This window comes from Sparus aurata, chromosome 7, assembly GCF_900880675.1.
Source record: "Sparus aurata chromosome 7, fSpaAur1.1, whole genome shotgun sequence".
Classification (NCBI taxonomy): Eukaryota; Metazoa; Chordata; class Actinopteri; order Spariformes; family Sparidae; genus Sparus; species Sparus aurata.
The window spans coordinates 27725455-27753366 of NC_044193.1; the positions used below are offsets into that span (position 1 = coordinate 27725455).

At 42.9% G+C, this 27912-nt stretch overlaps 1 protein-coding gene across 5 annotated transcripts in view; it reads left to right on the plus strand.

Moving 5' to 3' along the window:
• Positions 1–27912, plus strand: part of LOC115585019 (plexin-A1-like) — a 295372-nt gene that overhangs the window by 25103 nt on the left and 242357 nt on the right. For 3 of the 5 annotated variants that reach the window (XM_030423005.1, XM_030423008.1, XM_030423007.1), the window contains exon 2: positions 16586–17984. In XM_030423005.1, the coding sequence (XP_030278865.1) occupies positions 16809–17984 (1176 nt within the window). In that variant the 5' untranslated portion in view covers positions 16586–16808. Of the gene's footprint in view, positions 1–634; positions 730–16585; positions 17985–27912 lie in introns of those variants that run through there. The other 2 variants (XM_030423006.1, XM_030423004.1) reach the window with 2 other exon arrangements.

Here is a 27912-nt window from a genome sequence, read left to right on the forward strand (position 1 = left end):
CACACACATCTAACATCTAGAGCACCACACACACACACACACACACACACACTATGAGTGTGTGTTTGGATGCCTCTTCTTGCCCTAAGGTATGCATATGTCTCTAACTGTGTGTGTGTGTGTGTGTGTGTGTGTGTGTGTGTGTGAGAGTGAGAGAGAGATTGTGTAGGTCTCTGTAGGTGTGTGAGGGGCTGATTCAAGTAGCAGTGTTTAATCAAGTGTGATATTCCTCCTCTGTAAGCTTGGCATCTGAAACGTGGGCAGCAGAGAGAGCAGCTACATTATCTCCTGTGTGTTATGTGTGTGTGTGTGTGTGTGTTTGTTGTGCACGTATGGATGCCATTTTGTTTCATGATGTATTTATTTTTTTGAAATACGTACCATTCAATCGTTTGATCAGGCGACAAACAGAACGGCGTCAAAGTAGGACTGCCGCTTGCGCCAAAGAAACGCGGCAGTTAGCGCGTAAAGCCTCCGACGAGAGGATTAGAAGCATAAATAGCAACATAAACAACAGTCAGAGCGCATGAATATATAAAGCCAGCTGTAAATAACCTCCCTGTGTTTTACAGGCTGTGGGTGTGAGAGCACTCTGGCGTGATCGAGAGGTGCTGCTCGTGGCTCGCCGCGTGAAAACAAAGTAAAACAACTTTCCGCATGATCAACAATTGACACACAACCGGCGAGGATCATACTATTTCATGCCTACCTACACGTGTGGGTGTGCAAGTGAGTCTCCTCATGAGCATCTGTGCTGTATTAATACAGAGTCCTGGTGGCGACAGCTCTTACTAATATTAAAACGATTGCAATGTTATTGTCATTCTTTTTCACAGCTCTGATGGGCAGCTGTCTTGATATTGTCTAGAGGGAAGGGTGAAACAGGTGAAGTTATTTGAATGTCCTGCGGTGAACCGTGTAGCAGTAAAAACCAAAAACGGCACTTCCTCTTCAGTCGGCTGGAAACAACCAGCAGGTACATCTCCCAAATTCTGCCCACCGTTCCGACAATTTCACCAAGTAGCTTGGTTTTTAAAAGGACCTTCAAATGGCGGCTGGTGACCTGCCAGAGTGGCTGATGGAGGAGGCAATTACCAAAATTTACCAGCATTTGGCTCCTGGCTGCTGTTAATTTTTCACTCTTGTTATACTTCTCGCAGCCAAAAGGCTTTCATCGTGATTATCTGCACTAGGAGTTATTTTAACCTCTTATTACCTCTTTAGATGATTAAAATGTGCCAACTGTGCTCAGTGCAGCGCTGACAGCGGAGTGGACCGGGCGAGTTCAATTGACCATTACATTATGACGGCACCCACAAGCGAGTTGAAAGTCAAAGCGGGCCACTTGTGGACAAAAACGTCAGTGAAATACTGAGTGTTTGCACAGCAGTTCTTACGTCCCAGCGGTGGAGGTCAGCGTCATTTGTGTTTAATAATATAAATAGTGTGGCATGCTATGAACTTATGAACTAAGTGTGCTATTAGTTGAATATGTAGACACTTATTGGAAGTATATTTAAAACTTCATAAAGAAAATATCTTAGTTTTGGAAATAGGTCCACTGTTCTCAATTTCTACACTGAGTAAATTACTTGTAATGTGCTCTGACTTTTACATTTTTAATTTCCGGAAAAGTTGGTTTGAGGTGGGAGGTTTAAAGATGAAATATTTTTTGATGATATATGATCGATGAACTGTATGATTAGATACACCTGCAGGCTACATAATTAATATCATAACACCTCAACATACAGTATGTCTTGCAGAACAACAGGCCTACCAATATGCTACCACCTTTACAGTAAAGCGTTACTAGAATTGACCGTGAAAGACAAAACTCAGACAGTAAATGAAAAAGGGTTAAGGACCAGAATGCATTAGTTTAACAGTTACGAATGGAGTGCCCTGTTAGTTAGCCTTTATTTTGATAGGACAACTGGTAGCAGCCCCGGGTTCGATTCCAGCCTGTGGCTCTTTGCTTCCTCCCATCTCTCTCCAAATTTTCACAGCTGTCCTATCGAAATAAAGGCCCAGTCAGTGATCATGGAGCTGACCACACGTCCTCTCCACGTCCTTATAAATGCTTAATCTCTGAGTTTGTTTGGCTGTCTCTCATTATAAAAATGATTTAAAATGACGGGTCAAAAAAGATGTGACGGAACCTTTACAGCCCAAGAAAGTCTGATGCAACCTCTGCTATGGACATCACTGCTGTTACAACAATCATGAAGCTATGTGTATTAAATAACTTCACACTCCTTATGGAAGGACTGGTAGAATAAAACCTCACCAAGGCAGACACCACAGAGAGGTTTTGACGTTTCAAACTCGTTAGCGGCTGCAGCCAGCAAGCGCACATGTGACAGCAAAAGGAGAGCTGGCACAGTTTTTTGCACAGTGCTTACCACGCAAATACACACACACACACACACACCTAAAACCGTCCTCTACTTTAAAACTCTGAGCCGCATCAGTGCTGCTAGTCACAGCCGATTGCAAGCACTCGACAAACAGCCAGGTACATCGGTTTGTTTAACTCTTAAGCAGAGGGATTTTGTTTTTTTGGCTGTGAAATCCGTGCGGCTCTCACGAAGCCCAGTGACTGTCCGTAAAAGCTGAAACCAAAAGGCAAAGATTCGACTCAGACAGTAATATTGCTACCGCAGTGGAGGATAATCCATTACAATAAACATGAAGGCGTCTTTCGATTTAGTTTGATCCGTGTTTCGTGCATGCATCAAGTTACACTGCTATCCCGTCAATCATCCGACACCTACGGGGGAGAGTCATGAGGAAAACACTCTTTGAAACTTTGCTTTTTCTCATGAAAAGAATAACCATGGGGGGTTATCTGGACTGCGGCGTGGAGTCCACATTTTCAACAAAAAAGCTTTTGTTACAAACTTGGTAACAACATGGGTATTTTCTGGCCAGAGAGGATCTTTTGTTTTTGGAGTTTTTGGCCACGTTATTGACAAAAAGTCAGTATATCTCAGCCTTGGTTAGTTGATCCAGCCCTGTGGTCCAGAATGTAATATCTAAACAACAGTTTGATGCCCTGCCAGGAAATTTGGTTCAGATACCCGTGGCTCTCAGAGGACGACACAAGAGATAACTTATCCAGTGGTATCTCAGCATTATTGGATGGATTGGCACAACATTTAATTTTTTTTTTTTTACAGATACTCAAGGTTGCTGCTTTCCTTAACTCTTCTAACACCACCATCAAGTTGATGTAATGTTTTTTTTCCTAATGTGCATCAACAATTATTAGATGGAATGCCATGCCCCCAAAGGTTCAGGGTTAATATATTTGTAGTTGTTCAAGACAGGGTTGAAGTTGTAGTTCCTTTGTGTAATGCAAGAAAAAAGAACAGATTTTTTCATGGGTCTGTTCTGTAGTCTGGTGGTACAGCAGGGGATACTTCTGTATCTCTTGCCAGACTGCAGCAGGGTGAGCAGACCGTGGCTGAGGTGGGTGTTGTCTTCTGGTGTCCTTTGGACTCTATGCAGACATGTCACTTTACCAATGTCTCTGATGCTCAGTAGATGGGTACCAGAGGCGTTATTTTTGGCCTATTTAATCAATCGCTGTAGATTGATCGCTTCTGTCTTGTACTGGGCCGTGCACAAAACATGCCAGTTTGAACTGTAACAGCTTCAGTGATCCCCTGACTTGTCTTCTACGACCCTCATTAGGTCAAAATCTGATGTGTTGCGTGGTAATTAGCATGCTAACACATGCTAGCATGTGAACACACTAAGCTAACCTGGTGAACGAGGTCATCATCTCACCTGCTAAACGTCAGCATTTTGAATATCATCATTGTGAGCATATTAGCGTTGTAGCGAGTTTAAGCCTCACAGCGCTGCTAGCATGACTTTTTCATGTTTTGAATCTGTGCTTCAAGCCTTTTTGAAGTGAAATACATACACAGCTGACTTTAAATGAAGCCATGGGTCAACATTTTCCCTTCTGCTAGCTGCATGTTAGCATCGTCCCCAACCCATGAGCTACATGCTGAAAAGAACGAGTTACCTTCACACTAGCCTAGTTGCTAATGGTATGGTCACTCTGGGCTTAGCGCTGCACCAGATGATTGTGATTGGTTTACAGAAATGCAAACAAAGACTATAAATGGACTCCATCTACTGTTACAGCTGTGGTGCGCGTGTTCATCAATTAAACATCTCCATTTTCTTTATTTATAAACATTTTCCTTCTCATTACCGTGTTCATGTATATTTGAAAACGTCTCGTCTTCGGAGCCTCCTTTACTAATTTAATAGATTCAAATTAAAAAATAACTTTGTCGTTAACCCGTCCCCGGCTCAGTCTCCGAGAGAACAGAACAGGCGATGCCAAATCAGTGTGTTTATGTCCCCGCCCTCATAATGGTGCCTGAACATTTGTGCTAAGAGCCCCAGTTAATAGCCAGTGTTACAGCACCACCATGCCAATAAAACAGGTTTCTATTGCAGCTTCAGTATAAAGTCTCTCAACCAAGATGGATGGTGATATTCCTCTCGCCTCCAGATATGAAACTACAGTATGCACTTAGTTTCCCATCTGTCTCCACACAGACCTATCAGCAACAGTAGGGAAGTCTACTGTGTCAGTGTTCCTGTACTGCGTTTGTTTTTCCTATATGCATGTACACACAAACATACCGACTCCGAATGCGGTGATTTTCCTCTCCCAGACATCGAATGATTGGGCTGCGGAGGTTCTCTTTTTCTTTTTCTTTTTTTCTTTTTCTTGTTTCCTCTTTTTCTCCATCTCTCCATCCCTCATTGCTCTTCCCCTCTCATTTTCTTAAACTGCAAAATTGCTGTTCTGCGGTCGGGAGCCAGCTTCGATTATCTACGCCAAATTCCCTGTTAAAGAACTGTGTTTCTGGGCCTATTCAAGCACTTAAAGCCCCTCTAAATGGCTTTAGCTGCAGGGTCCCCTCTTTGGAGACTACCACACACACACACACAGGCGCACACAAACACAAACAAACACACACACACACACACACACCCACACACACACACACACACACACTCCATTGCAGCGAGTTCAACACCCATCATGGGAATGATCCAACTGCAGAGTAATTTCTCTTTTTTAATGTTTGTCAGCACAAAGAATGTCCCTCTCTCTCCCTCGCTCGCTCTCCTCCACATCCTGTTGGACAATTAGTTTAAGTGTGCATGTCCATGTGTTGGCGGGTTTGTTTCTGTGTTTAGGAGAGGAAATGTTTGCATAAAAGAGGCTTTTTGCTGTCTCCGGGGAGAAGAGGACAGACTTAAATTAATTGCTCATAGGGAAAAGTTTTTGCTTGATGGGGGGGCTGACGGAGTGTTTGACTTTGCACACAGAACAAAGGCTCAGTCCCCCGCCTGCTTCCATCCTGTTAGCTTCATGCTAATTCTAAGCTGACTATCTCCTGGCTCTAGATTCATATTTACCCAACAGACTTGAGTGTGGTATCACACTTTGTGTCCAACTCTTGGAAAGAAAGAAAAAATCTAACTCGTCATTAATCTACTTCAGAGGTGAAGCATTAAGATCACAGTATTGACGTGTTGTACTTCTGTTGCCGAATGCCACAGAGTCTCACTGGGTAGCACATCAGTGCTGTGTGAACATATTGTAGTGATAGAGTGATGTAGCCAACGAGATAGCTGTGATAGCCAATTGGGGGAATTACTTACTTTAGCTGCACAGTGAACTTATTAATGTTATTTTACTGTAGATTACTGACATTTGTACTTGTGAATTTGAAGTGAAATTACCCTTTGCTGTATAGTGTATGTAGTAATTGTTATTATCCAAATTAAAGCACATTTAAAGTAAAATTAGACCAATGCTCTTTGCTTTCACGTTAACCTAACCATTTCTCTTGTTAGCATATTAGCCTGTTAGCTCAGCAAAGTAACTTGTTTTATTGTTAAAATACTGTATGGTGCTATACCCTAATTCATCAATTTTACTTTTTTCACTTCAGAATGTAATTATATTCAAATTCTTAGCAGCCTATTGTACTATTCCAAATATTTAACTGTCTAGCATTAAAAAAAAGCATAATTACGAACATTTACTGTGAGAATTTACGATGAAAACCTGGTGTATGTCCCAAACAGGAACTACCTTTAATGCAATATTGTTTTCGTGTAGTGCAAATAAAGATATTTATAGCTTTTTTAAGTATACAGAGCATTTTAAAATGCAAAAAAAATATGAAGTTTTAAATTGTGATTAAATAGATAGTAATAATATTTTTTGTCCAAATTGCCCACCCCTACCTGAAGTACTTTCTTATATGGGGACCCATTAGTATAAAAGTGTGTCGCTTTATCTTGCAAGAAACTGGGGAAGGTTGAAAAGAGAAGGTAATTGTGTTTTATTAAAACATTTTTTAGAAGACTGTGTTTGAAATTATGTGCCTCAACAATTTCTCCCGGGTGGATGAACTGCTTCCCCAGTATGAAATGCTTATCCTGTAACACAGTGGTCCATGTCACAGCTAACTTCGCTGTTGTCTTTGGGTGGCAGCGAGCAGACGTGTGCTTCCTCTGAATACGCAAGTTGAAATCCAGCTTATCTATACCTGCCAGACATGACTTACACCTGGAGAGTGTTACGTGCAAATAGGTACATGCTATGTAAATGCTTACAAAAAACAAAAGAAGAAAAAAGACCCCTCTGATTTGACCATTCGTGCTGTTGTTTTGTTTGTTCCACTTGTAGTTCTGAATAGCTGCTCTGACTCTACCCTTCACCTTTTATTGAGAGGAGAAAATACTAAAAGAGGTGTGGGTAAACAGTCGACACATGCAAATCGGGCACCGTTCAATGGATCTAAATATCTGTACTGACAAAGCGGCGGCGGCGCTCTCGTGACTTCTGTGGACAAGAAGTTGCTGTTGACATTTCAGCAGATAAAGAATCCAAACACAACCGTCAAATTTCAACGACTCTGACAAAATGTGATTTCTGTTTTTATTGTATTGGAGTAGATTGTAGTGTTTGTGTGCTCCTTTTGCCGCAATTACAAGAGAAAGACACAGGTTTGTTATAAAACCGGGCATACCAGTGTACGCACGTACGGCATTATATTATATTATAACAGGTGTTCTGAGTGAGAGACACGACTCACTTTTTCCCCTGATTAGCAAAACTCTCTCCGCGATGCAGCAATTATTACCGCCCTCTCCACCTACATGTAATAAATTAATAGCAAGTGTTTCACTTAATGGGAATGTGACTGGCCCAGTGAGACCACCCAATTCACACACAGCTGCGATAAATACACCAGAAAAAAAAAAGAAAAAATGAAATTAAGCCTCAGCACTAAATAACTCCAGGAAAAATGTAGAGACCTTTTTCAGTTTTACAGGAAAATGGCTGTCATGATACGGAATTAAACTATAGCTCAGGTGATTCGTCCAATACAGGGAGCGAAAAACAAGTGTACTACAGTTGTCAGGATGTTTTTTTTTTTTTTTGTCTTTATCTGAAGAATCCTTAAATCCCTCCTCTCTGGAGAGCTCGGAGGCAGAGTGAGCGCATTGTAGAGGAGACTCAGTCAGATTAAGGATGATTAAGGCTCAGCCACTCAGCTCCGTTCGACGTAGGTTTTTCACTGCACTGTCTGAGAGAGTGATGGCTGAGCTGCACCTGTCAGCTCGCGGAAGGAACTGTGTGGAAGCGAGTCTCTGTCCGTGGGTGCACATGCATGAGCGTGTCTGTATCTGTGGCTGTGTGCATGGAGGTGTTTGCGTTGTGTGTCTTATGTGTGTGTGTGTGTGTGTGTGTGTACAGCTGTGCGATTCCAAATATTTGCGTACATGTGTTTGCGTACATGTGTGTTCCCAGTATGTAAGCATCTGTTTCCGCGCGCGCACGTGTGTGTGTGTGTGTGTTGAATATTTTTTTCTGAATGAAGTAGGCATTGTATCTCATTTGGTTCTTCCTACTAATCCCTATTGTTAATGGGAAAATACAGTGTGTGTGTGTGTGCGCGCGCGTGTGTGTGTGTTTAACCATGAGGAATTATTTTATGTTGAACGATTGCCATATAACTGAGCTGTGCGTGTGTGTGTGTGTGTGTGTGTGTGTGTGTGTGTGTGCGTGCGCGCACATGTGGGCTGCTGCACCATGCAGTGGAGACACAGTGGTTTCATTTACAGTCACATTCCACCACTGACACACAGACAGCTGCGCGGCACACACAGACACAGTGGTGGGCAAACCAGCCAACATCAGTCCTCCTCAACAGGCACACACACACATACACACACACACACACAGACACACACACACACACACACACACACACACACACACACACACACACACACACAGTCCAACCCACATTCTTTGTATTCCTTCAGCCTCACACAAAGCGCTTGCCGTATTTCATTCGATTTACACCCACGCAGAGGGCCCAATTAGTTTAGATGACATGGCATTTTGTCATCAGTGTCATCCAATTATTTTTGCATAAGAGATAAAACATGACAAAATGCAATTAAAGGACTCCAGCCCGCGCACGTCGAGTCGCGGCAAAACCTGGAACGAGCCGAAAATTAAGAACTCACCTCGAAAATGCTGGAAAATTAAAACCGAGGCTCTGTCAGCGTCTGCCAGGTCGTCTATCTCAACATGTAATAGAGTGAAATGATGTGGCAAATGTTAAAACAGGTCGGTTGTCGGGTGCTCAAGAGTTCACACTACACTCACTAAATTGTATTTTCGCTTGAGCAAAAAAATGGGCCCTCTTCAGCGAGTGAGTCTGGTCTTCATTTGGAAGCGTCAGTCATGGTTGGCCTCTGCATGTCAAACTGCTCAGTGTTGATGACATCTAAATGGTGTGTGGCACATGTTGTGACATGAGAGCCTTCTGTTGTTTCCAAATCTGATTTTCTTTGCAAAGACGTGACAGTATTTTTGAGACAAAGCAGGTTAGAGCTGATAATGTGGCTAAGTTTGAAACGTTGGGTCATAACTGGTGCCAAGTTTCACCTTACCAGCAGATACAGTGCCAGTTTTCGAGGTCTTTCTCAGGACGTTTCTGCGGTTTGTGTAACTATCCTTTCTATTTGATCCCATTCCTCTTCCTCGACCTCCCCCCTTGTCTTTTTCTTATCTCTGCCCGTTAAGAGCCAGGAGAGGTGGCTGTGAGACGACTACAGTCTGCAGTATTAGCACTTGTCAATATTACGCCTTTCAGAAAATGGATTCCAAATAGAAATCTCCTCACGTTCAAGTGTGTGTCCGCCTCCCGCTCCCGTTTCCCATATCTCCTCCTCCTCCTCCTCCTCCTCCTCCTCCACTGTCCTCATCTGACCTATGCTGCTTCTTTAACTTTGCTACCATCTGTTGCAGCCAGGCCTGGAGTTTAAAAAAAAAGAAAAAAAAAAAGGGCGAATTGATCAGATCAAATTCTGTACGCGCGCTCCGAGACGTCTGTTCAGCTGCATATGAGCAACTAATTTAGTGTCAGATGTCAGACTTTTGCACGAGTAAAAATCCCAATTTGGATCTCCAGATGAAATTTTAAACAGACTTTGAGATATTGTCACAACAGTTTACACTTCAGTCTTTTTCCAGATTGCAGGACGAATAACAACAGCAATGGAATATATTGAAAAAGCTCATTTGTTTTTTTTGTTTTTTTCAAAGTTGCATCATTATCTTTCTATCCCCTACTTAATGACCATGAACACATGATTTGATGTGATAAGCTTGGCTGTATTTTGCAGCAAACACGGCTGTCTTTAATGGCCTGTAAAGCTTAAATCCAGTGTTACTCCGCCAAAATGCGTTGTGTATTCTTAAACCCAACAAATGTGTTTACATTTCTACTTCAATTCCTGCTTTCTTTGGTTGTGCCCACCGTTTCTCGGAAAAAAAGTAATAGGTTTTGAATTGTGTTTAATATTATAGTATGTAATCTATTGTTTCCTTTGAGACTGTGGGATACAAGGTTAAAAACTCTGTCGACAGGATGATAGAATTCCACATTTTCCATTGCAAACCTCTTGAGTCGAGGGATATTACTGTAATAACAGTGATAGATTTGTCCCACGATCTGAAGATATTGTCGCTTGACTGATGAACGTTGTAGAACCGCGGTGCTCCCGAGGACGCTGCTGTTTTGTCGGAGCACACAACACACCGGCCCATGTATCCCAGGAATTCGAGCTCTCGGTGTCTGTTGACTCACACACCTGAGGCTCTCTGAACACGGTCATATCGGGCGAAATCAGCCAGTGAGCCTGCTGAACATTGCAGCGGCACCACCTCGGGCACTACTTGCCACTTAAATTTCACACCTCGCCCCCTGTGCTCAGAATCAGTTTCAACTCTGACCTTGTTTGGTTTGATGACCTTTCAAAGCACAGACCGATGAGATGAGAGCAACCCACGGTGGGCAAAAAGGATGGGAAAGCTTTTACGGACTGGTTTTGATGATTTGGTTTTTCCTTTCCTGCTCACAGGGAGGATAATTCACAGTTCCTCCTTTTGTGTTACGCTAACACACATCATTGATAAATGGTCTTTGTTTGGCTGTTCCTGTTCTGTTGTCCCCATTGTTGATGTAAAAAGGCTGCAACTACAATTGCATTAAACTGAAATTGTGAAAATGCCCACCATAATTTCCCAGAGCCTAATGTAACATCTTGAAATATCTTGTTTAACTGTGAAATTGTCCACATCCAAAGATATTCAGTAAATGTTTTATACAGTATGTGAGAAAAAAGAGCTTCAAATTCTGCCCACCCTTCATTGTTGCTTGAACAATGACTGAAACCAACAAATTAAATGTATTTAAGGTAGTTCAAAACGTTCTAAATTAAATTAACAGAATATGAAGAATAAAAGTTTTGACAATATGCGTTCCATGTATTACATTCAAGAGATCTACTGACGTTAGCATGCTAATCCTACCTGTCCTGGTTCAATGCTCCCACGCTAGCAGTGGAAGCACCAAGACATCCCCAACACTCCGAGCTCACAGTCCAGACCGCTAACTGAGCTAAGTAGCTAACGGCTACAGCAGTTTGAAGCAGTTAGCAGAATTAGCGCTCACTCTTGTGATCTGCCGCCAGCTATTTTATTTGATTCTGGTGGCCAATTATTCTAACATATTTCACCTTCAACTGATTATAGGGTTAAACAGAGCTATTCTTTGGATTATAACCCGTGGCCCAACTCATGAACAACAGTTCATACCATGTATAAATCATGTGTGATGCCTATAGGGCTGTCTTCACATGATCACCAGTCGATGCTGGGTTAGAGAAGCCTTCTCAGAGCCTAGCTCAAGGCTGAAGAAAAGCCAATGTGCATGTATTTTTAAACTGGACTCCGTCTGATGCTCTCACATGATTTCTCCATGTTCGAGCTTCTTGATGAGTGGTGCACTGACTGTGCACACTCTCAAAGGTCTGTGCCGAACAGGGTTGAAGTTTAGATGACTCAAACTTTTAGTCACAAGGTGTAAAATAGCTTGAACTTTTAGCGTGAGGTGTAAAACCTGGGTGGCGCTACATAGCCCGGGGCACTGCTGCTTCAGTGTCATCAGTGGTTTCCGCCGTGGCCAAGTGATTATGCTCCTGATTATAAGTGGAAATCCAAACCTCCTGCTTCACTTGCTTTCATCAACAGGGCTATAGATGCAGGAGAGGGTACCAAGTGGTTCATTTCCTGCTTAGTTCTCCCCATTTTCCCTCTCCACTACACGAAAGTGTGTATTTAAAAATGGAAATAGTGTAAATGTAAATGTTTATAGGCTGCGTGTGGTTTGTACAGTACAGCTGACGTTATATATGCCTTGTTTGCGCACAGTTTACATATAGGCCGACGTGTTTGGACGTGTGTCCGTGTGTGCTTTCGTAGTAAATAAGACTGAACAGATGCAGGATAGAGAAACACGCAGACTCTCACGGAGTGAGGCCAGCAGGCATGGATGTGAGCTCCATGCTAAAGAAGTGGTGTGTATAAATTTGCCTAAGTGTTTGGCCAAGGTCTGTGGCTGTGTGTGTGCAATCGATGTGCCAACAGCAATAAATCAGCACGGGGTAGACCTGAACGCCTCTACAGCTTCATCTGATGTGGCAGGTGGGCTTCGGGATGGCCCTGACACACACACACACACACACACACACACACACACTTACAGAAACACACGCACTCACAGAAATGAAGGCTCGGCTAATTCAAGGTTTTCTTTGATCAGATAAGATGCTGATCAGTTTGAGGAACATGAATGACATGAAATATCAAGTGATAACATTTCACATCATATTGTTTCATTAGAGGAGGCCTTTGATGGTGTTTCAAAGAAAAACTCAAGCATCTTTAATATTACTTTATAATTGGGGTGCACCCAGTGAATGGATATTGGCCGATATACACCTTGTTGACCGCTATCGTCAAATAAGAAGACATTCACAAACGGCAGGGGCCAACATCTATTTGCAGTGTCGCATCAATTGTACGCTGGCACATTCATGAGCTACTGGCTTGTGACATCCCTGCCATCGGTTTGCTAGGCTATCTAAATACTATGAGTAGGTAGTTGTTACTTTTGTTGTGAAGTGAAAGAAGGTTAGATTAAAGGTTGTTTCATACATTTGTATCATTGAATTTGAGCTTTTTCAAATATTGTGTAATGAAGGACTGAATTACTTTAAAGCAGTTCAGTAAATTTTGTCTATAGTAAAGATTCGTTTCCCTTGTGCTAAAGGCAATATACAATAAAAGCTGAATAAATGACGACAAATTGTTGCAAGCAAAATTATTGTGGCCCAGATCTGGCCCACACCAGACACGTTCATCCAGCCCAAATACCGAATGGAATGATTGCACTTGGGCTGTCCACTCATCTTTGCCAGATCTGAGCCGCAAGCAGGCCATACTATGGTCACATGTCAGCCAAGAGCAAACCCAAACCCCTGTGGCTCAGATCTGGCAACCAGGAGCGGACCGCCCAAGTGCCATCATTCCATGCGGTATGTGGGCTGGATGAATATAGGTATACAGTTACTCTCAATCGGTATAAAGGCTACCATAGCACCAACACAGTGGTATCTATTAACGTGAATCAATGTCTTAGCTTTAAGCGATTTCCCCATATGCGATGTAAGTGAATTTTGTTAGGAACACACACATTTTAATAACCACACAATTATAGCATGAATTGTTGGGCTGTTTGGATTAGGCTTGTGCCCCACAGCAGGAAGAAAGTTTATACCTCATTAGAATATTCTGTTTCATTTCTGTTTCAAGTTTTTTTTTTTTTTTCTTTTTCTATCTCTGTATGAGCCCACAGTCACTCTTCTCGCCAATTTATTCATCCATAAACTCAACCGTTTCATTCGTTTGATCTAATGCAGCAACACTTTTTTACATCAGAAACTTGTTTTCAGCTCACACACGTCCTCTCTCCTGTCATCTTTGTCCCAGTTTACTCAAACGGCTCCCGACACCATCGGCTCTCGGCTCCACCGGCTACTAAAGCTATACGGCCAGCGAGTCCGCGCGCTGCTCAGTTTTGACTTATTTATAGAATTTATAAAACACATCAGAGAAAGTGAGATGAAAATGCTGCAAAAATAGCCAACCGAACGTGTCACTTGGTACAGAAAGTCTGACTTCTTCTCCGCTTGCGTATTCAGGCGTGTGTACATTCTTGTGGCGATCTGTTGGGCCAAGTGCATGGGTGGTGCAGGGGTGTGTGTGTGGGCACGTCTGTTTCATGTCAGTTGTGTCCAAGCGTGTGTGTGTGTGTGTGTGTGTTGAGACGAGGTGAAGTCAGAGGGATACATGAAAGTGTGTAAAATGCTTTCCAGTGCTGTACGTGTGATGTTCATATTATGTGTGTGTGTGTGTGTGTAACATGCTAACAGTAGCTGTATTGTCCTGATGGGACGGGCAACACATCGTCATCTGGGCCACTGTAATCATGGCTGTGCTGGAGATGAAAGAAGCTATTGACAAGAAATGAAGTGTCTGAGGGAGAGACACAGAGAGAGAGACAGAGAGAGAGAGAGAGACACAGAGAGAGAGAGAGAGAGAGAGACAGAGGGACAGAGAGGAATGTAATGAAAGGGAGGAATGAGAAACAGCAGCAGAAATAAGAGACGCGAATAGTTTGCTGACCAAACCCCATCATGAAACAAGTCTTTGCCTTGTGCCCTGCATTTAGCCGAGCAATGAACTAATGAGAAGAAGGTCGGGCAGTATGTGGGTATGTTGTTGGTTTAAAACAGCTCCAAATGATAGTAGCCTTTGAACCGCTGTTATTTCTGTGCCAACGAAAAATGGTTGTTCAAAGTTCTTTCCAGACTTCACACATCCTTGAAGGTGACATTAGTGAGTTAAATGTGTTTGGTGGACTCCATGGATGTAATGTGAGGACTGGATACCCTTGCTCAAGGTGGTGCCTGTTTATTCCGATTGAAAGTTGGAATGAACTCTTTTTTTCCACCCTACATCTTTTTTAAGAGATGTTTTTGAGGCATTTTTTTGCCTTTACTGGACGGTGAAAGGTAAAGAAGAAGGCGGGAAATGAGGATGGAGAGGGGTATGACATTCAGCAAAGGTCATTGGCTGAAGTTAATCCGTGACATTGAGGTTATATGGCATGTGCTGTAACTATCTGGCTATCAAGGCACTCCTGCTTCCCCTTTGTGTTCATTTCCCTACCCCCTCATCCATTTGTCAGGTAGACTTCACACTCAGATGATGCACATCAAAATGTTATTGTTGTTTTTGGGGCTCTGAGAGCGTTTCAGAAACGGTAGATCTTGGATCGTGAATCTTGTTGGCAATTTCCCGTCATTTTTTTTAATGTTAGAAAACAGTTTCTGGCCTCGCCAACCATTAGAGACAGATCAATTTTGCCAAAACACAATGGTTGCTTTGTAAATCTTTTAAAACCTGGACCATTAATCCACAAGCTGATTAAAAAAGAACCTCTGAAGCATTTTCCCGGCAGTCTCATGTTGCAAGAATTGGGTATAACCAAGGACACTGTCTGTAGCCAAATGGACGAGCTCTTATGTGGCAAGCACCACAAGTACTTTCCTAAAGTTAAGTGGATTTCATCTATTTCGCCACCCCCATTATACTTTGGTTGTTTTCCTACTTTGTTGCTCTCATAATTTTATTTAGTGTGACCTGCCAATTAAGGCGCAGGCACACTGGATGGATGTTGATAGATGGAAGAGAAGTGGACTAATCCTGTTATTTTTATAAGAGCACAGCCAGGCACTGGCCATGCAGTGCCTGGTGGTTACAGCATGGCGAGTTAATGGACGCCATATCTGAATTTGGGTAATCATGAAGCAACATCTACTTTATGCATATATGCCTCAGGCTGGTGAAACATCAAACTGGGGCCGCTGATCAAATGAATTAAGACACCATAATTAATTGCCCATTTCTCACTTCAAATCTTTTCAGAAATATATTTCAGTCTCCTGTTGCTGCGTATTAGAACATTTGCATTGCATCCAGGTGTGTCCTTGTCAAATTCCGTGTTTCTGCACCATGAGAGTGAGATTTTCCTGAACGGTGAACAGGTTATAGAGTGATCAGTTTCAGAAATGGAACTCTCTTTAGCATGCACACATCTCTCTCACCCAGTGAAAAATTGGACAGTGATTTAGCATGTGGAGCAGCCAAGTTGCTTTTGCACTTAAACTTTCAAGACTTTACTTGTCCCCCAGTGCCTTCAGGGATGGGCCCCAGCCAGTGACCTTGACCTGGTAAAATGGACAAAGAAAATGGGTGGATGGTTCATCTCCTTTTTCTTTTTTTCTTAGCTTTCCCTTATAGCAATCTTTTCCACCATCTCTGCTGCCTTTCTATTGAACTGGTATGAAGCCAAATAGCTTTCACTTCTCCCTTCCTCTCATTGTCTCCTCTCTTTTATCATGTTGGGCCAGTTTCTCCACTTTCTTTCTTAGACTCAGGGTGCCTGTATTTCTCTGCTCTGTTGCTCCGTAATAAATATACTATGGGATTCTCCCTGCAGCCCTGTTTGTAATTTATGGATGTTTACCTGCGATCATGATGCTGCACATCGCTGCTGCACCCTTTGTGTGATTTTCTATGTGAGTGTAGTTCTCCTTCTTTCTGTGTGTTCTGTGCTTTTCTTACTTGCACACACTCTTGTGTCATGGCATTTGTGTGTCTTTTTCGCGTGTATTCCAAGTGTGTGTGCATTTTCGTGTGAGTATGCACACTTTGTCGGCCGGATCCTTTAATACCTCTAGACAATCGATACACAGAGGAGCAATGTTTGGCCCTGTCTTCTTTTAAAAGATGCACTCCACAGAGTGGTACGAGCCAAGAGTCTGGAAGTCAATAAAACAAAGCCGATACTGCCCTCATTTGTTTTTTTTGGACTTCAGCATGGAGGCCTCAGAGTCTGGGTCTGTGGGTGAATATTTAGTGTCTTGTCATTTCGATACAAGCAAATAAATCCTTTTTGTCCTCTCTCTGCAAGTGCAAAACACAAGCCCGTGAATATATTGACATCTGTATTTGCTAAGATTTCGCTTTGTTTCTGTCTTTCAGGGCTGATGGTGGACCAGGCTGAGGATCAGGGGATGAGGTTATAAAAAAAAAAAAAAAAACAACGGAGAAAGGAGGAAAAAAGAAAGGAAGTCGATTGCTTGGAAACTCTTCTTTTGTATCATCATACCCTGCAGCCCTATACGGCACTGACTGACCCTGTAGAGGATTACACACTCAAAAATACACACTTACACCCACTCACTACTCCCCCTCCCTCACCGCCATGTCTTCCCACCTCAACCCACCTCTCCTTATCCTCCCCATCCTCTTCCTTCTCCTCACCTTCTCCATGCCTTCCACCTCCACTACTTCCTCCCCCTCCCCCCTCCTCTCCTTCTCCCCACCGGAAGGAGGTCTCACACATTTGGTGGTCCACAAAAAAACGGGCGAGGTCTACCTGGGAGCCGTCAACTGGATTTACAAGCTGTCCAACAACCTGACTAAGCTGCGAAGCCATGTTACGGGCCCAGTTACAGACAACCCTCGCTGTTACCCGCCACCCGGTGTTCAGTCCTGCCCCCACGAGCTGGTGCAGACCTCTAATGTCAATAAACTTCTGCTACTTGATGCTGCCCACAACCGCTTAATTGCCTGTGGGAGTACTTCCCAGGGAATATGCCAGTTCCTGCGTCTGGATGATCTGTTCAAGCTCGGTGAGCCCCACCACCGTAAGGAGCATTATCTATCCAGCGTTGCCGAGGCAGGCACCATGTCAGGTGTCGTGATCTCCCCGGATCTTTTTGGTGGCGGTGGGAAACTTTTTGTCGGCACTCCCATTGACGGAAAATCTGAATACTTCCCAACTCTATCGAGCCGCAAGTTGATGTCCAACGAGGAGAACGCTGATATGTTCAGCTTCGTCTACCAGGATGAGTTTGTCTCCTCGCAGCTGAAGATTCCCTCAGATACGCTCTCCAAGTTCCCGGCATTTGACATCTATTACATCTACGGTTTCAACAGCGAGCAGTTTGTGTATTACCTTACTTTACAGCTCGACACCCAGCTCACCTCACCAGATGCCAGCAGTGAACAATTCTTCACCTCTAAAATTGTCCGCCTATGTGTCGACGATCCTAAGTTCTACTCCTACGTTGAGTTCCCCATTGGCTGCACCAAGGACGGAGTGGAGTACCGCTTGGTTCAGGATGCTTATTTGGCCCGACCAGGAGCCCGTCTGGCACGTTCGCTTGGTATTCAAGAGCACGAGGAGGTTCTGTTTACTGTATTCGCCCAGGGTCAAAAGAATAGAGCCAAGCCACCCAAGGAGTCGGCTTTGTGTCTGTTCACAATGAGACGGATAAAGGAGAAGATTAAAGAGAGGATTCAGTCGTGTTACAGAGGCGAGGGGAAACTCTCCCTGCCCTGGCTGCTCAACAAGGAGCTTGCCTGCATCAACTCGGTGAGTGTCTGAGACAGTAGCTCCCAGAAGTGTTTTTGTAATTGTCAGTCGTCATGAAATTGATGCTCTTCCTGGTTGTTCTGGGAACTTCGGCCTGTGGTTCTGAGTGCTTCTGTTTGTTTTTAATTTCAAACATAGAATAGGCTCCTTCACTTCACTTCCCAGTAAATTACATTTTCTATTTCCCGGAATAAGGTTGGGTTGGATAGCTCGTCTTTACCTTGAGCCTTGCCAAAAGCATTTTAGTGGTCGTGGGTTTTAGGGTGTGTTCAAATTAAGTGAGTCACGGTTCTGTCCAGTTCCTTAGCTTCCTCCCCATTACTTTGCTGGTTTTGTCTATGTGGGTGAGAAAATGTGCTGTAATGTGTTTTCAAATAATTGCACTGTGATAACTCTTTGGTAGTAGCAGTGAGAACTACACAGGGAAAATATGGGAAGTTGAGTACATTTTGCCCCCATACACTTTAAAATCTCTCTGGCAGGATGGCAGGTCACCAAAACTTCTTGCTGCTTGTTCGTCTACTTGAGTTTCCCTGGGTAACCTGTAAGTGGAAAAAATGAATCTCAACATAGTTCTTAATGCAACAAAGTAATATTTTCCATTCTGGTTTGGGCCAAAGCAACCAACCTGTAGGTGTGATTGCGCATTTAGTGTCACATGGAATAAATCTTGTGGCTTTACCAATCCAACATTGAGGTACTTTTAGAGAATGTGGGCAGAAAATGCAGTATATTTACCTTGATATCCTTAAGAAAGAAGCTGTATTTAGAGTATGACTATTAAGTGACTGCATTGTATAGTATTATATGTTATTTTACTCTACCTTCAACAGTAGCCAATGTTTTCTTGAGTCTAAGAAGACCTTGAACCTCCAACGTTCCTGCCCCCATTTAATGTTTTTTGCCCCATAATAGACTGAGATCATTGGTAGTCAGTATTGATCCTTAGAGACAACATCTTGCGATGTGAATTCATGTGAACACACCAGATGGAGAACTTAATTAATTGCATTCTGCGTTCAGCGAAAGCAAGATTGATAAATACGATTTTTTTCCCCCCGTCATAAAAGTTCATTTAATTTACATAGCATTTTAAAAGCAAACATGTTTTGCACCAGAGTGCTTCACAAAAGCAGACATATGCATATACATACGGGCATAAAGACGCATATGCGTATGGTAAGGAAAGATTAAAAGAAGCAGGCAAGCATTAAATCACCAAATGTTGAGGAAATAGGGCGATATTGTTAACATGTCTCCACAGTTGAGTGAGACTCCTCATTTTGTCTGCGGACCGGACAGCTGTCCCTGAGCTCCTGTCCATCTTTCAGGAATAATTCAGTACGTCCACAGGTTGTGGGTGGCTTGTCTTTTCTTTTTCCTCACAGCTGAGCTGGCCTAAGGGTGCCTGGAAGATGTGTGTGTGTGTGTCACCCACATGTCACACACACACACACACACATGGCCGTGTATCCTCATGAATAATTCACCTGGTCTCACCTTCTGTTATTCAGTCGGTGCTCCATAACAACCTGCCATAAATCTCCAGACTTCTCTCCACCTTTCTGTCTCCATCTTCTCTTTCTCTCCTCCATCTTTTACTCCAGCCTCGTCATCTGCATAAAGATTTATTTCATTTTGCTAACCCCGTTCTCCCACCGCTCCTTCTTTTATCTTCCTTTCACTTAGCTGGTCCCTGTTTCGCTCCCTCAACTCTTCTACCCGACTACTTTTCTTTGTCTTTAATTTTTAACCTTTGACCTCCTTTATCTTTACGCTTTCCCCTCCTGCTGCTCTCCTGCTCCTTCCCACTTGTTCTCCTCTGTTCAAGCCCTTGCTCTTTCACCATCTCCCCCTGCCCTCTTCTTGACTTCTCACTGAGTGATGAGGTATAGAGTGACTTAGTGTGTAAAGCCAGCGCCTGGATGTGATCTGAGAATGTGATGCGGTGGGAACAGGGGAGGGAGCAGAGTGATAGGGAATGAATGGAAGTAGGAGTCATTAGTTTTATGGGAAAAGGGTGGATACAGAGAGGGGTTAAAGAAGTACGGGAAAGAACATAGGAAGGGAAGTTGCTAGGAAGAGTGGGGAGGCAGATGGATGGGGACATTATTATGATGAGGAAGGAAGCGAGAACAGGAAGACAGAGTAAAGAAAGAAGAAACAGGGGGAATGATACAGAAAGGTGGAAACAAATGGGGCAAAACCAAACAGATAGAGAGAAAATAGAGGAAGATGGAGGACGAAAAGGGATGAGGAAGTGATACGAGAGAAGTGGACTCTAGTTGTGTTGTTCTAGGGATGTTGATGTCAGTCGGATGCCATGAAATTGCGTCCAGACATTCGTGGTCGTCAGAGGATGATGCCTACAGACTTTGGCAATCTCTGGCCAAAGCTTTTATTAATCCTATGAAATCTGTCAGAATCTACTCAGTGGATTGTCACATAATGTTGTATAGACATTCATGGCTCCAAGATTCTGGCTTTTCTTCTTTCTTCTGATGTGTGATTGTTAAATCTACTGGATGTGTTACCATGACATTTAGCACACACATTCGTTTCCCTGTTAGGAAAAACACTTTTGTTGATCCCCTGGCTTTCCAGGTTCAATAACAATCCCATTAGCCTCAGTCGTACTTTTTGTGCGGGGCTAATCATTAGAGATGCACCAATCAGGATTTTTGGGGCCGATCACCGATCACCGAAAGCAGTATCTGCCGATCCCGATATTGCCGATCACCGATCACAGCGTCGAATCCATGAATTCTTCTATATTATTGTCTTGTATAACTTTCATATATTTAATTAATGATTCTTCTTACACAACATTGACATTGTATTATTAAGTATAAAAATTAGGAGATGAGAAAGTATCATGAATTGACCACCGTTTTATTGCAGGCTGAGGCAATGTGCAATATTTCACACTCTAGAGACTCTCTTAGAGACAACTTGGACTCAGCTTACACAGAGTAACTGTAGCTTACTAGTGGGAATGCATGCAGTCAGGGTGGGAATTTTGTCATTTTAGGGGCAAGTCCATTTGGCCTTCAGTTTTTTTTTCAGGGGCACCAAGGCCACATGACAGGGCACAAAGGCCACTGAGTAAAATGTGTTGATTTACCTTTCAGACTGATACCATAACATCCTCATTTATAATAAGACATGGATTGTGTATTAAAACATTTTTTTATACCAAAATCAAGTTACATTAGAAAGTAGTTTTTGTTAAGTAGGGTTAGGGTGAGGTGGGTTTTGTGACACCTCACTGAATATTAGTGTTATTGAATATTTCTCCCAATAGAAATTCCCCAAAATTATGGCAAAGCACATTTTTTCCAAACAAAAAAATTGTAGAATAACCAGCAGGAGACCACTGATGTGTGGAGTGATTTTGGTGACACTACACTCTGAATAAAAGTGAAGTTATTGAATTTTTTGTAGTTTCTCTTTTCGGTGTTGCACTTTGTAGACGGTCCCTGCGCCCTCGTCTCACAGCCGGCTGACCATACAGACCAGAGTTAATGTCCAGACGCTCGTTTTGATTAACATACGGTTGTAGCTCGTTGTCTTCCTTACTACGGTAGAAAAGAGCCGTCGTTTGTGTTTTAACAAGGTTTCATTTATGAGTTATTGATCCGGGAAGTTCGAGTCTGTGAATATATTTCCAACTTTACCGGACTAAATCCTACCACATAAGTCAGTTACGTATCATGTCAAAACCGGCTGCGCTCGCTTTCGCACCTGTGCTGTAAGTTTCGTTCTTCTGTTTTGAGACGCTGCTGCTGTTTGAGAGGCTTTCACGTGAGATCATCGTGATGATGAGACTCCACCTGCGCGAACCGCGGACTCACTGAAGTTACTGTGAGTGACTACTGTGCACTCAGGTGGCTGTAATTAAAGGCAAGCTCGCTATGCTGACCGGGCCAGGGGCACAGAGGCCACTGTGGCCGTATGATGAGTTTTTTTTTCACGGGGCATCAAGGCCAAAGTGCGGGGCAACGGCGGCCATGAAATTCCCTCCCTGCATGCAGTTAATGCACTGTCTTTATACTTAAACGTCATCTGATCGGCCTGATGTGATCTATTTTGAGAACTCCGATCAAAACCGATTATCGCATTATCGGCCGATTGCGATCGGTTGCCGATCGATCGGTGCATCTCTACTAATCATGAAGCGTTAGCATGCTTAACACGCTGAACTAAGATTGTTTACATGGTTTAATCATCAGCGTGTTGGGATTGCCATTGTGACACCGCTGCCTCACACGGCTGCAGTGTGGCTGTGGACTCCTGGTTGATTCATAGATGGTTGTTGATTGACTACAATTACTAAGAACAACTCTATTGGCAGGCAAAGTTCCAACAGTTTCACCATTTAAATACAATTTATGCAATGTTTCAGACTGCACAGGTCCACTAATAAAAAGACTCGGGAGAGTTAGAATGAGCAGGCAGGTTCATTTATGCTTTGATTTGACCATATGGCAGCTGTAGAGATCAAACCTGTGCTTGTTCCATTAATGGATGATCACTCTAATCACTTATCTACCAATGCTGTTTGCGGTGGTATTGCCACCCATATGTTTCAGCAACCTTCGGTCCAGTGCCTCCCACACGAATCGTACTACAAAAGAAATACGTTACTGAATAAAGAAGCTATGTTCCGTTGTAATATAAGAAATATGGTAGACACATTTGCACTATGCATTTCCAAGTAACTGATTCACATTCAGCAAGTTCTTGTTGTATTTGCGAATTTCATTTTCCTCTTTTTGAATGTCACAGCTCATGCAAGACGATAACAACATTACATCTCTGTCACAAGCCCACCGGTGCTGTGCAAGCGCCTTGTGGCCTTGTAAAAAGTGTACTGTATATGCATGTGATTATGCTAATGTGCATACAGTTACATGATTGTCCTTTATGGCCATCTGTCGTTCTGCCTGCGATCGATCAAGGTCGTGTCAGCGGAGCTCGCTCTGGGACAACGCAGTGATGAATTTATCAACTCCTCCGACAGGCATGTTCAGTGTTTCCTGACGACAGCGGTGACAGCTCGTTGCCTCTGCGCTACTGTCATGTAGAAACTTTCGTAGCGGCTCATTTCAAGAGACAAGGTCGGGTCAGTCAGTCAACACTCAGACGCTCATGTCTACCTGGAAGCTATCAAACTTCATCACGGTGTACAGCAGGTTAATCTTTTCACCTTCATTACAAAATGTTATACAGCTCCCACATTCCTGTGGCAGTGGATTATCATTGACCATTTGCATCAGGATTATAGCTACTAAAAGGAAGGACTTTATAGTCACAATTCCACATCCTGTCTAAAATTGATTTGAAATCAGTCCAAGTCCAATTCCAGTTTTGCTGTTACAGCTCTGCTAGTATAATTCCTATATAGGAGAGAAAGTCATTTATATAATGTTTCAGTCCTTGGCGTCTCTACAATGTCATCTGTGATTTCCTTAGAGACTGAATTAACCCTAACCCACCCACTTGAGATCTGTAGACCAGTTAGGTGGCCATGTTGTCTTGCATTTGAGCTACATTGTCCCATTTGAGAGGTCCGATTGCCTGGTTCGCATGTTTCGCAATGGCAGAATGAGGACATTGTATGAGTTGAAGGGGTAGAAGTAGTGAGACTGAGGTGACATACAGAAAAGGAATGGGATATATAAAGTCCGCTTAAGATTAAACTGCATGAGAGTGGCTTTTAACCCTGAGAACCCTACCGATGCAGTCTGTCTATCATTTCTCTCGATGAATCTTGGAGTCATCATATATTGAAATGGGAGAACAATGCACAGATCACACACGCTGGTGTGTGACTTAATTTTCCCTGTGGTATAAATAACCTTCTAATGTCTTCAAGCTCCATAACCACTCAATTTAAATTCTAAATGGCTACGTTTAGATAGCTTTTTTTATCCTAAGCACTTTACAAGGTTTTTGCTTTTCTTTTACCCATCCACACACAGGCTCACTCAGCAATATCAATGAGCTACAACCCAGGGTATGGCTTGACTATTGGCGTTCAGTATCTTGCCCAAAGACACTCTGACATTTCGAGTGGAGATCAACCAATGGATGACCTGCCGTACCTCTACCTCCTTTTACTCTGAAAACACACTGATACAGTACAAACAGGCACCGCTATAAGCCAGTGCAGCAAGGCTTTTCATGGCTTACTAAAAATGTAAAGAAATATAGGCTAAAAAATGGGACGCAGGTTGGAAACAGCTTCCGAATAAAGAGAGTGAAAGCTCAAGAACCCAAGAACCACCTGCTGTTAACGCAGGTAAATTTAACTGCTTTTACAGCCTACTCAGCGTGAAATCAGATTTCCCTCTAAATTGCCAAATTGCATATTCCGGCACGTTTTTCTTATTAAATAATAAAAAAAGATAACTTCTCTCTTCACTGTCTCCAAACTCATCATATACATGTTTTCAAATGTCTGCATGCAGTAATACACGTTGCAAACCTTCCCTTGTTGGACAGATTTATATACACCAGTTGATACTTGAATTTAGCCAAAGGCAGCTTTGGCAAGAAATCAGTTGTGCTGTTGGAAAAGGAACCATTAGACTGTGCTGGAACAACTATCATGTGAGAGAAGTTCATGTCACACCGTGCACAACGGATCTAAAAATATTCTTGGTCACAATCTCATCATGCTGTCAGACTTTACAATATCAATTTAAGGCATGTCAGCTTATGCGATGGATGTGTGGTGAATCACAGTGCTATAGTGTAATTAGAAAAGTGGCATGAGAGCAGGGACACGGTGCTGACAGACGTGTGCCAGAGCTCCACTAAGTTTTCCTTTTTTTTCTTTAAACAAACTTCTCTTTTGTTTTACCTCTATTGTTTCAGTTTGCATGTGTTTGCCTGTTTCTTAAAATTATTTTTAGTACTTGGTCTTTAATTTCCAACACGTTTTGGCCACCAAAACTGCAGTGTTTGAAACATTCTGCACAATGGCAAGCATGTCGGTCAACATTTGAACCCAGCAGGATTAAAAAGAACATTTTCTGCAGACTTTTCTGTGTTATGAAAGTTCTCTTTTAAAATAACATTGTAAAGCAATAAGTGCAAGTGTAGCTACTGCTCCAAATCTACTATACTACTGTAAATTTGTCACAGCAGCATTATGTGTTTTTTTTCCACTCAGTAGACCTTACAGCCACATTATTCCGGATGCATAGCGGGACTGAGCTCATGTTTCTGTGAGCCGTACCTTTTGAGTTTGGGTGAGGACGTTCTCCTATGGGCACCCGCCGCGATGGGTGCGGCTCAAACCTGCGGGTCTCTCCCCGTGCATCTTTCTGTCCGCTCATTATCAGGAAGAGGCCGGCGATGGTCTTCTGGGAGTTAAACTGAGTGGTGGGTGACCTTCGCTGGCTGTGGGCTGGCGTCCAGCTCCACAGCTCTGTGAGCAGGCCAACCGAGCAGCGCTACGGCCTCAGCATGACTAATGAGACTGATTCAGACAGAGGGAGGGAGATGGTATCCTCTCTGTACATGTGTGTGTGTGTGTGTGTGTTTAGGACTCACTTTATCTCCCTTTTTTTTTTTTTGCATCTCTTTCTCCCCGTGTACTTCTCAGAGTGCTCATTTGTGTGTGTGTGTGTGTGTGTGTGTGCTTCCAACTCTTATCCTGGCCTCCAAAGAGGAACAAAACAACAGTGAAAACAAACAGAGGAAAATGGGCTGATGATAACAAGTGTGTGTGTGTGTGTGTGTGTGTGTGTGTGTGTGTTTATGTGTGTCGCATTGTCTGCAGAACCACAAGGTGGACGTCACAGTGAAAATTGCCTGCAATAAGCAAGAAGGCTCTTCTGTTGTTATTGCTCTCTCTCTCTCTCTCTCTCTCTCTCTCTCTTTCTAGCCCCCCCCCCGCACACACACACACAGACACACACACGCACACACACACACTCTCTATTTTTCTCTGAGCATAATAGTGTTTATTAATATTTATCAGTGTTGATCACTGCTGGCCAGGATTATAGTCTATTTCTGTGGCGTTTTATATTCTGTCTTCCAGGCGGCTGGTGACTGGTGTGTGTGTGTGTGTGTGTGTGTGCGCGCGCGCGTGTGTGTGTGTGTGTGTGCGTGCATGTGTGTTTTTATGTGTTATGTACCCGCTCACTTCTCCGTTCCCTCTCTCTATCTCTCTATTGTATCTTCAGTCTCATTACTGTTGGCTTGTGCCTCGGTGGATGGATCACCCACATTGCATCAGGCTTCTGGCCTGCTGGGAGGGGAATACAAAGGCTCTAATGGCTGCGCTTACATCATGCACGCGGATACTTCCTTAATGCACGTTGTAGCAGTCTGTTCGCAAGGGGGCTGGTTTGCGCCAACCCTGGTAACCTCTTTCCTTGTAGAAAATTTAATAGGCGATATTGACCGAGATATTCCCCCAATACCTGCAATACTGATTGGTTTGTCAGTGCAGGCTCAGTCTTTTGGGGAACCATGGGCATAATGTGGGAGAGAAGCTATTTGAGGCACTTTGGATACAAAAGGGTAGGTCTAATTCACTAATATGTGTCTTCCTGTTGGCCTGAATAAGCATGAAACTGTCCTGATTGACTCATCAGTGCAAAATATGATCAACTGTGTAAGTAAATAGCTACAAAATATCAGAGGTAGAGCCCTGTGTACATAGAAATGTCAACGTGTGAAGTACACCAAGGTGCTTTTCTGTGAAGTGATGTCTGTCGTGTGCATCGCGTCAGCAAGCTGAGGCTCAAGACCCTTTGTAGAAACCTTTTGATAAGGGCTGCGCAGTGAATCAACATGCCATATCCAAACTGCAGAAAGAGCACATTTCTGATAAACATGAAAAGATCTTAGATTGACACAGAGCCCAACAAATGTCACATCGTCATCATCAATAGTTTATTTCGTCTCAGTGAAAAATGAAAATTGCGGTGCAAAATTATCATATCACAATCATGACAGAGTGCTGCAGTAATGAGTTCTGAAACCTGGAAATCAGTCAGCATTTCTGCGCTTCCAGCTCCCTCGTCTCTGACTCAGTGGGACACACATAGACAAACCGTACAAGGGTCCGTGGTTACCACCGGCTGAAGGTATTTACACATTTTGTTCAACGACATAAAATACATCATTAAATGTCACACAATTGAATTATAAAAGGCTTATTTGTCTTAAAAAAGTGAAACTACAAATACAACTACAGAGGTCGTAGTTGTAGTCAAGTTGCAAACTACTCTGTCTCTAACTGGACAACTTGTAGATTGACCAATTTATAGATATCATGTACAGTAATTGTTTGACAAGACACTTAACGGTGGTGTTGTTTAAGTCATGCGACCACAACACAGTTCCTAAGGTTAGCTTTTCACTTCTAGTAATTTAATTTACGCTTCGAAAATCACAAAAGTCTTGTTGATCTGTGCGGATTATCTCGCTGAACAAAACGTGTAAGTATTCTTATCTTTGACAATAATCCAAAAACCGATTCAAAAGCCCAACAGGCTTTTTGTTGAGGGAACCATGGCAATGCTAACTTCTGGATTAGTCCAGAAAAATACATCATTGCTACACTACTCTATGCCTGTCAAAATAATTTGAAATGATTTTTCAGAACCATTGCTAATCAGGGATACATTTAACACATGCGGTGCAGCGTTTGTTCCCCATTGCAGCGAGTGAATTCGGTGCGTCGCTGGTTAATAGATTTTTGAGCCGAGCTGTAAATGAAACACTAATGTATCATCACCTTATAGAGTTGTTATGGCAAATTTGTTAGTAAACAGCTGCCTATTAACATCACATTACATCCAGGAGAAGATGTTTTTGCAATAATTTGTAGTGCTAAAAGCTCTGCTGGCTTGGTGCTAAATTTGTTTGTCAGTTTGGTGCTGTACAAGTGGTGTTCTGTAGG